This window comes from Priapulus caudatus, unplaced genomic scaffold, assembly GCF_000485595.1.
Source record: "Priapulus caudatus unplaced genomic scaffold, Priapulus_caudatus-5.0.1 Scaffold103, whole genome shotgun sequence".
NCBI classification, from domain to species: domain Eukaryota; kingdom Metazoa; phylum Priapulida; class Priapulimorpha; order Priapulimorphida; family Priapulidae; genus Priapulus; species Priapulus caudatus.
The window spans coordinates 443,115-454,335 of record NW_014577164.1 but is presented as its reverse complement, the minus strand read 5'-3'; the positions used below and the strand labels follow the sequence as shown (position 1 = coordinate 454,335).

Sequence of the window (11,221 nt, the reverse complement as noted above, 5' to 3'; positions counted from 1 at the left end):
TGCATAGCTTAAATTTTGTAGTCGACGACTCATGCTCACTGTCTGTATAATAAGAAAATGTGCACGTTTATTTAAAACGCGCCGGCACGCAGGCATACGCGCGCTCAGATACACACGCGCGCACTCGGACACACGCACGCACGCACGCACTCGCATCTCCACGATTTCCAGCGCGCGGGCGTTCCGCCGCGCATGCGCCCGTGCTCCCTCCCGCCACGTGCCGGTGGCGCCCGCTAGCGGTCGTGGCGCTGCATGGAGGTTGCTTCCATCTGATTCTTATCTTCGGGGCTCGCTTTGCAGCAGCGCGGGAACCAGACGGCGAATATGCTGCGGAAGGCGGCGCGAAACTCTCCGCTCGCGAACGCGTACAGGAACGGATTGATGGCCGAGTTCGCGTGCGACAGATAGACGAGCACGTTGAGCAACTGAATCGGAAACTCGATGTCCGTGAACGCCATGATGGCGTCGAGAATGTGCAGCGGGTACCAGCAGACGAAGAAGAAGATGATGATGAAGAAGAGCGACTTCGCGGCGCGGACCTCGCGCTTCCAGAGGCTGCTGCGAACCTGACTGGCGGCATCGTCCGCGGCGTCGCCTCCGCCGTTGAACGCCAACACGAGTTCCTGCACGGCGATCTGACGTATCTGTAGCAGAGAAAAATATACGCGCTAGTCGCTTATAGTATAATGATATAGTGCATGTATTATTGTATGATAATATATATTATTATATATTTATTGTAAAATATTATTATGTGATAATACATAATATATATATATATATATATATATATATCAAGTTAGCGCGAACTTTCGGGCGGATTGATAGATTAGTGCGTGCACATGAGAGTGAGGTTGCGAATGTGTGCATGCGTTCATGTACGTGTGGTGAACAAGTGTGTGTGTGTGTAGTGTGTGTGTGTGTGTGTGTGTGTGTGTGTGTGTGTGTGTGGCGCAGGCGTGGCGTGTAATGTATGTGTGTGTGTGCGTGTGTTTGTAGTTGTATGTGTGTGTGTGTTATGTGTGTGTGTGTGTGTGTGTATGTGAGTGTGTGGTGTGTGTGTGTGTGTGTGTGTGTGTGTGTGTGTGTGTGTGTGTATGTGTGTTTGTGTGCGTGTGTGTGTCCATGTACGTGAGCGCGTCCTGCATGTTCGTATGCGTGGGTGTGTGGACAGACGTAGTATCACTGCTTCCGTGGTTTATAAGAGGTAAACGCACTCGCGGTTTTCAACTAGCTATAGCATTAAATGCACGCAGTGCATAGGTCGTTATAGCAACGGTGATGCAATTCATGCAGTTGCAAAAACCCCGCACTTCCGCGATTTCTGGCGCAGCGGAAGATGTCGTTGCTTGACAACCGCGTCTTTTCCGGTAAATTATCCATCGGTCACCATACAGACATCAACAGTATGAGGTTATACCGGGATTCAGAGGGCCTGGCCCTAATCTACCAATTGTGGTATTACACGTTGAATGCACATTTATTTAATAACGCAGCTGCACGCACGCATACATGCGCTCAGATATACGCAGAAGCTCTCGGACACGAATCACGCCGCACGCACGGCACGCACGGCACCTGCACGCACGCACACCGACACAACACACCGCCACCCGCCAGAGCCCGCGCCCCCCCCCCCCCGCCCCCCCACCGCAACCAGCGGCACGCACCACAGCCCACCACCCTCACCCGCGCGCCACACAACACACCCACGCACGCGTCCAAGACAGCGGAAACCACACAGCACGCCCACCGCGAGCCAATCGGAGCACCACGCACACGACAAGCGCGTATTTTCCACCATACCAGCCGCTCATCCGCCTGCTTCGCGCGTCCTCCCGCCTCCCCCCCTCCTGCACCTCGTTCCGATAATTAACATCCCCTCGCTCTCGCACCATATACAACAAAGATAAACCGACCCCCCCCCCACAACCACAAAACTGTCGACACCTCTCAAACTCACAACGATCTCATACAGCTCCTCAACCAACCTCGTTTCACTTGTTTGAAGCAACTGCTGAATTTTGTCGTTCCTGTTGACGCTTCGACCGTTCCTGCTTCCTCCCCCCCTCTCCTGCCCCTACGAACAACACATCTCGACCGGACGCCAATATCTCATCCTTTACTTTCGCCTACCCCTACCTCCACTCGCTATACCGCCCCACCCCGCCCCCCAACCCTTGTCTAGGACAGCTCCACACACTCCCGCACTCCACCCCCCCCCCCCCCCCCATCTCTCATCGGAGAGAAAAGATTTCTTCCGCAACACGGCTCGCGCTCCCTCACTCGACACAACTAAGCGGCCTAGTAAACCCCCCCCACCATCACAAAACCACGCACACAATAACAAAACAAAAAATCACAATAACGTATAACAGAAAGTAAGATCAAAATGCAAAAACAAAAACCAACCCCCCGCCCACCCCACCCACAACCAAACAAACACAAACCCACACCCACCACCACAACAAAACAAAAAAAACAAAAAAAACATAATTATAAGCAACATTCCTAGTCAGAGCTGGAGTCTTACATAATAGAACAAAAAAAATACATACAACATACCATAAAAACAATAATATCATGAAAATAAGACAGACTAATATGAGCAACAGTACGTACATATAAAATAAAATAATACGGTGTTTCTAACAAAACAAAAAAAAATAAGATAAATAATAAAAAGTATTGCGATCAAGACTAAAAATAACACATATCAACAAAAGAAAAAAACTCCACAAAAACAGACGAAAACGCAACGAGAAAAAAAAATATAAACAAAAATACCAGACGCAATCGACTAACGACACGACATTCATTTAAATGGAATCACAATGGTCCCGAGGCCAGACCCACAGAAAAACAAAAAACAAAACAACACCACAACAAAAAAATCCTCACTCACCTCACCCCAAAAAAAAAAAACCAAAAAAAAAAACAATCAGACTAAGATGATAACAAATTAATCGAAAATCCAAACTCACACTACAACCCCTTATAATCAAACCAAAAAAACAAGCGACCGCCCTCCTCCCTTGTCTTCTCATCCCCTTCCCTTTTCGGGCTTCTCCTCTCCCCGCTCGCTTCTTTCTCCGCGTTGCTGTCTGCCCTCGCCCCGTCCCTCCGCCCCGTCTCCACGAACCGCCCTCGCGCCATCACTGGAAATCGACATAAGCAAAGAAAAAAAAGTGAAGATAATAATAGATAATGTAAATGCAAACAGCGGACAATACAGCAGAAAGCACTAAACCAAAACTCGAACCTCTCCAGGACCCCACCATATGGGTGCTCACCACACCCACACCCCACACCGTCGCGCCCCCCCCCCCGCGCACGCCCTTCGCACCTGCAGAACGCTAATAGCTATCTTCCCCCCCCGAGTACACTAAAACAAATTACAACCTCGATACCACCCATAAAACGCATCCAGATAACCCAAACCCCACCCACACACAAGCGACCAACAAACCACAAAAAAAATAAACACAAAACACCCCAGCAACACCCAAAAAAAACCCCCAACACCCAACACAAAAAAAACACCCCCACCCCAACAAAAAAACAAAACAAAAAACAACACACCAAACCGCCGCCCCCCCACACAGACCCACACCCCAACCACCCACCCCCAAACCAACACCACCACCAACAACCAACCCCCACCCCACCCCCCACTCACCCACCCCACCAATAGCAACCACAACCAAAACAACAACCAACACAAAACCCAAAAAAAAAAAAAAAAAAAAAACAAACACAAATAAAAAAAACAAAAAAAAAAAAACCAAAAAACCAACAAACAACAACACCAACACACCCCCAAAAAACCACAACAAACAAAACCCAACCCGAACCCCCGCCAAAAAAAAAAAAAAAACAACAAAAACCAACACCCCACCAAACAACCCCCAAAAAAAACAAAAAAAACACCCCCACCCAACCACAACAACACACACCCACAAAAAAAAAACAAAAACAAACACAACAAAAACCACAAAAAAAAAAAAACCCCCCCCAAAACAAACAAAAAAACAAAAAAAAAAAAAAAAAAAAAAAAAACCAACAAACCCCCGCCAAACACCCACCACACCCACAACCAAAAAAACAAACACAACAAAAAAAACACCACCCAAACAACAAACCCACAACCACCCCCCAAAAAAAAACCACCCCCCACCCAACACCCACCCCAAACCCAACCAAACACACACCAAGACCCCACATCCACATCCACCCCTCTCAAAAACCCCCCCTCCCTCTCTACAACTCATCAATCAACTCCCCAACCCGCTCCTACGCCCCGCCCCCCCGCCCCCCCAGCCCCCCACCCCCCCCCGCCCCCTCCTCCCCCCCCGCTCCGCTACCGCCCCCCCCGCCTCCTCCCTCTCCCCTCACGCCGTCCCCAGCCCCGCCCACCTCTCTCCTCCCTCCTCTCCCCCTCCGCCTCTCCCTCTCCTCCTCCGCCTCGCTCTGCTCTCTCTCTCTCTCTCTCTCTCTCTATCTCCGCCTCCTCTCTCTCTCTCTCTCTCTCTCTCATCAGTCTTCTCTCTCATCCGCCTTTCGCTTCCCTGCGCGTCCTGTGGTCGCGCTCTTCTGCGTATAACCAGGCGCTAATCACCGACGAAGGAATGCATGCAGAAGAAGAGGATGAATGATTCATATTTCAGGAGTCAATCACTTCCATGAAGATACACCTGGCAGGGAAAATCAATTGTGTCGTTGCTTATACGTGTAACAACTTTAGATGTACATCGGTTGGCTTATTCATAGTCGCATGTGTAGGATATTATCATATTACATATGACAAGCCAGATTACACGCCCACCCCCCAACGCCAGCCGGCCCTCACGCACACCATCTTCTCTCCCACCCAACACCACCCCCCCCCACAGAAACTAGCCCCCCCCACACCACCACAAACACCAACACACAACCCCACCACCCCGAAAACAGGCACAGACAATTAAAACAACTGTGCCAGTTTCTTGGATATCGTTATAGCATAATAGACTTCAACGATTTTATTTGATCTAAGCGCGCTATATATATATATATATATATATATATACTATATAGAGAGAGAGAGAGAGAGAGAGAGAGAGAGAGAGAGAGAAATGTGTGTGTGCGTGCGCCGTGCGCGGTGGTGTGTATACGCGCTATAATACAATACCCTTCTATTCCCCCCTGTGTTTTGGCAATTAACGGTCAACAGGAAATTCATTCAGCGGAAAATAAGCAGGAAGGCGAAATTCCGTTGCGAGCAACGCAGAGAGCGTTAGTCACCGACCGTGGGATAAATTACCTTATAAATCAGTGGTCCGCGGACGAGTTCGACAGCGCGTATATACTGGAAGCGGATAGTGGCGCCGCCTGAGCGGGCAGCTATCGCTTTGCGCGACGCATTGTTATTATAAACGCATTGTGTTTACGCGTCGAGTGGCGTACGCGTACGCTCTCGAAATTCGCTTACGTGTGCCCCTTCGTGATCGGGCGATTAAATTCGCTACGTGTTGCCCTTTTCTCGTGACGGGCGCGATTAAATTCGCTGGCGATTTTTAATCGCCCCGGCGATCGGCGATAAATACGCACCTCCCCGCCACGCTCCACCCCCCCCCTCCCGCTCAGCGGAAACCCCCCACAAATATAAGAGGACAAATTAAAAAGAAGAGCTACACACACAAAACCAACTCAACAGCACCACCTCCCACCAACACGAAAAGTCAGACTATCGCACAACATAAGCACAACTACACCCACCCCCTCCCCCCCACCCCCCGTGACCTGGGCCCACAAGCTTAAACAAACCCACAACAATGCCCCCCTGCTCCCCCCTCCTCCGGCGCGGCACTCCCGCCATCGCCACTCACCACTACCCCAATATAAAAAAAAGGATCGATACTACAACCCCCACACCAAACCCTCTTCGGCGCAAGCAGCAATCAACGTCGGCAACCCCAAAACCCACCATCCGCCTACCCCCCCATCACACCCCCCGCCCTACACACAGCCGACACCCCACCCCTCCCACCACCCCCCCACCCCAACCCAACAAAACAAAAAATTATAAATATACCCTCAGCCACAACCAACACTAGAGCAGATCAGCTCCCCAACACAAAAAAGCAAGCGACATATAATATACAATCAATCATAACCATCATAATAACGACGAGAGAAAAAGCGACACATGTGCTGCTGCTGAACACGAAAACCAACCACCACACCACCCCAAAACCAAAAAAAAAATAACCGACCCACCGACGCAGACGCTCCCCGACGACCACCCCTCACACCACCAACCGCTCCGCGTCAGTCACTCACAACGAATATAACCAATACACACCCCCAACCTCAACCCATCTCACACTACCCCCCACACATCGCTCGCTCTACACTCTCGCACACACATACCCCCTACAAGCTCAAAAGACAAATAAATCAAACAAATAATACAAAAGACACACCACCCCGCGCAAAATACCAACACGGACCCACCGCCAACACACTACCCACACCGCCCCCTCAAATGAGAAGAAACCACCCCCCACCACCAAGCCATTAGGCAGCATCTAGCCTCAACCCGACGAACCGCGGGCATCAACCACATTCGACCTCTACTACACAACCGCCCCGCCGATACGCACCCCCCAGGTAACAACAGATTCTCACGAACCCTACCAACCGAAACCACCTAAACCTCTACACTCAGCAAACCCCGACAAAACACAACAACAACACTCTAAATATACTAACGCCCTCCGAGACACCTCCTCACACCCTCCCCCCCGAGCACAACAATCCCCCGAACTACAGCGTCAGCTCCCCACTTTATACCACACGCTCTCGAAACTTCAACAACCACCGCTCACGCCGACACCCACCGCACACGCAACACGCACTCGCGGCCCCCTGCCGCCCCCCGAGCAACCAGCCCCCTCTACACTCCGACACAGGCTCGCTCCACGCCATCAAGCCAACCCTCACCAAGAAAAAAAGCAAACTCCTCCACCCGCAAGCACGAGGCACAGCCTGTCGCTACAAACCTATAAATACCACACACCACATCTCCAACCCATCTCACACTTTTCGCACCCTCCCACGGAAATAAAATGTGAAAACACACACACACACCACACTAGAATATATATAAAAAAAAAACTAAAACATAAGAGAGAAAAGCCCTCACTACTCGAAGGACACCCTCGCAACACTGCGCCAATACCCACCACTCTCCCCCGCGAGAGCCCCCTCCATCTAGAACCTCAAACGGGACACTCAACACTACCTCTCGCAGCCCCTAGTCCGCCACCCCACACAAACAACCAGCGGCAACTCCCCAATACAGATCTCGCTGCCTACTCCCCTCCGCATCAAAAAGGGCATCCCACATCGTATGTGCTCATACTGCCCCCATTCCACAGGAGCAACACACCAACCTTCACCCCCAGCTAACCCCACACTGATACAACTCGAACCCGCGCACAGCTCCACGACCCCCCCCAACGCCCCTCGCTCATTCTAACGGTACAATCAGACACAAAGGAGGCGTATCCAACAATCCGACGGACCCGACACGATGCACTTCAGGAAAAGTACAACTGACTTACATGTAAACCACAAACACTCCGAGTCAACCACAACACCACAACCCCCACACGAGTCACACTATCATTTCAACGTATAACTTTGCCCAATTCACACACACACCCACCAAAACTCCCATCAGCCAACCAAAACAACTACTCCACCAATGCACCACATCCAAATCAATCATCTACAGCCTCCAACAATATACAGCACTATGCACTCCGCTACACACCGCACAAACCCACGCCTAAACACAACTCGCTCGAATATCAAGTCCACACGACCATAGATATACGATAAACAAAACAAGAACTACGCACTCTCAACCCCACCAGACTACACCAAACCACACTCACGAAACTACGTCACATCACACATCCACCACCCCACCTCACACCCCCCACCCCCCCCCACACACACAACCATCACCCCCGTCTCATCACCCCCAACAAAATACAAAAAACCTCACCACTACCCCACCAACAACCCCCCCCCACATACACTCTCAATCACTGATAAAACCACTCACACAAAATACTCGACGGCCGGCCGGCCCGAAATATCTTCTTCTTCATACTGCGCACTCTCACCTCCTCGCGGCCGCCTATTGACATCAAACCAGGGAGCACCTCCCGCACGAGACCTGATTTCGTTAAGAAATGCGAGAATGTGTAGCGTGGAATCTCGTATCGTAGACAGTAGTAGCGTAACAGTTGTATAAAGCGGTAACAACTTATAGCTTTCTTCTAACCACGAACGAATAGTGACAGTGTACACAAATCCAAGCTGTAGCCGGAGTCTCTCCCGTTCTACCTGATACTCTGTCCTTTTATCTGTCTCCCTCGACCGCTCGCCCTGTTCTTGCGTTTATTGTCAATGTTTGTGCCCCCTTGACCGATTGCACAGATCGCCAGCACCGTCATTAAGGGGTACCTTAATGATGGCTGGTGGACATTTTAGCTGTGTTCTTGGTAGAAGTGAATGCGTCCGTACCATTTTAGACTGCTTACTGTCAATGTTAATTTATATGTTCCGCTCTTAAGTATGCGGGTTGTCTGGTGGAGCCATCGCCGGCCGTCCCTGAACGATTGTATGTTCTCTCTCTCTCTAGCGTTCCCACGGTACTACATTTCACTACTACATTTTACTACTACATTTCACCCCGTCCCAAAAAAGTCGAATGCAATCGGCTTAACTCAGTCTCCCGACTGGAAGAAACCCTCTATGAAAATTTGTTACAGAGAATGTGACTGGCTGTACTATCATTGGGCTATGTCTGCTTGTAAACTGGAACCGTTTAAACGTATAATCGTAACATACTGAAAAACCCAACCGTAACCGTACAATAGCATAAATATATTCAACCCGCAACCGTAACATTATCTCACCTCGTCATAAACCGTAGTTCCGTAAAAAAAAATCGCGTGCGACGCTCATCGCTTAAAATTTCCCTGGTCGTTTCTATAATACTACAAGAATGATAATAATATCTGTACTGTCGTAGGAACCACGTCGAACCGTCACCAATCGCATAACATAAAATGTACAATAGCTAACAAAATGGCGTACAATATTCAAAGTCACATACAAACGTTAAAATTCGCGAACAAAATCTACAACTCGTGGACAAAAGTTTACATTCACGGATAAAAGGTTATAGATCGCATGCAAAAGTTATAATTGGCGTTTGACCGCCTCTACACAAAGGGATGACATTGTATACGCGTACAATCGTGGAAAAATATATATCGTGTCCCCTCGCAGACATCACATTGAACGGTGACGTGAAACCCAATCACGTGACATAAAACGCGTATAATAGCTAAACAAACAAACTGCCGTACAATATTTAATGTTGCATAGAAACGTTAGAACTCGTGACAAATGAAATTGCAATCCGCGTAAAAGTTATAATTCGCGTTCAATATATCTTTTTTTTAAACTCGCGGGTAATGTGTATGAATCGCGCACAAAATGAACGTGAATGCGTAAAAAAATTACGCAAAAATGAAAAGAGAAGGAAAAAACAATTGATAGAGATACATACACCTACATATATGACTATGGGAGGGATACCCGTTTCTCCACTTCTATATACTGCCATAACCCGTTAGTTTGAGAGGGGGGGTGTTTGTCCAGTTCAATGGTTAAACTCTGCTGACCAGCGACCAACGTATCCGCTTAACAACCATCCAAGCAGGCCCCCTCCAACCTAACGTGGTCCGCGGCGCCGCGGACCTAGGCGAAAGAGTCCCCCTGAAGTGGCGACCGTGGAGTCGGTCTGCTCGTCTTGGTATGACAAATACCCGTTTACTCACTTCAGAGAAATTACACACACACACGAACACACACACGCGAGCGATTGCATGAGCTCCGTTTGCGCGGAGCTAATAAGTATTATCAAGAGAGGCTTAATATTGTTGAGAAAGAACGAGAAAGCGATAGAGATTGAGAGAGACACACAATGGTGAAAAGAACGGTGTAACTCTTTAAGTAGGTGTACTAGATAAAAGCGAGATGATATATGTAATGGTAATATCTAATAATCATAAGGATCTAATAATATTTTCTGTTTGTGGTTTATTATATTATTATATACAGTCCTATGTAGTGTCGTTTGGCGTATAATACTAATTTCGCTAAATCATTATACGCTAGCGACATCTAGTGAGTACACTGTACAACTCGGTTTTAAAACTATATAAGGGGCACGCAACAATAACCTTCCGAATCATTCACTATATCGTCTCTGAAAAAAACCGTTTTCTCATTTTTTGCGAGGTAGCATACAGCATTGGAGCGCACTAATTTGCATTGTACACACAATGTAGAAGCGTTATAGACGGCTAGAAAACATGGAACGTAAGCTTGGTCTCGTCGAGAAATGATCTTTACATTTGGGTTCACCAGGTGGCACTGCTGGCCTGTAGCATTCTAATGCCATACTTTGCTATCATAATTTTCGTACCTGGAAATGCGACCTGGGAGCATTTATCAAAAGATTGACGCTTCTGAACGGCGCTGCTAAATTGATCTTTATAATGAAAATTGTTTTATTCTCAACACACAGAGAACATGCGCCAAAGCAATGCCGTATTAAATATTTTATGCAATCCATGTGTCTTTTTTTGTCGACCCCCAAATTACGATCCCAGCAATATGAGCCATTTGTTATCAGCGATGTGAGTCGTCAGACTACAGCATAGTACTAGTATATCAGTACGCCTAAAAGCTCTCAAACAACTTTACTGGGCTTGGTGTTCTAAGTGACTACAACTACAGTGACTTGTTCTAAGATGGCAGTGAGTATGGCGCATTGGTCCGTCTCAGGCACCATATATATAATATCATGTGTATATGTGCGTGTGCGCGCATGCGTGCGCCTGTCTGTCTGTATATCTGTCTGTCTGTCCGTCCGTCCGTCCGTTCATCCGTACGTCAGGCGTCCGTCCGTTCGCCCGTCCGTCCGTCCGTCCATCCGTTCGTTCGTTCGTTCGTCTGTCCGTCCGTCCGTCCGTCCGTCCGTCCGTCCGTTCGTCCGTCCGTCCGTCCGTCCATCCGTCCGTCCGTCTTTCCGTCCGTCCGTCTGTCTGTCTGTCTGTCTGTCTGTCTGTCTGTCTGTCTGTCTGTCTGT

At 48.7% G+C, this 11,221-nt stretch overlaps 1 protein-coding gene across 1 annotated transcript in view; it reads right to left on the bottom strand.

The window, feature by feature from the left end:
• Positions 1–233: 233 nt before the first annotated feature.
• Positions 234–11,221, bottom strand: part of LOC106805162 (adenosine receptor A1-like) — a 17,931-nt gene continuing 6,943 nt past the window's right edge. Inside the window, exon 5 of the mRNA XM_014806658.1 lies at positions 234–668. Within this exon, the coding sequence (XP_014662144.1) occupies positions 234–668 (435 nt within the window). The remainder of the gene's footprint in view (positions 669–11,221) is intronic.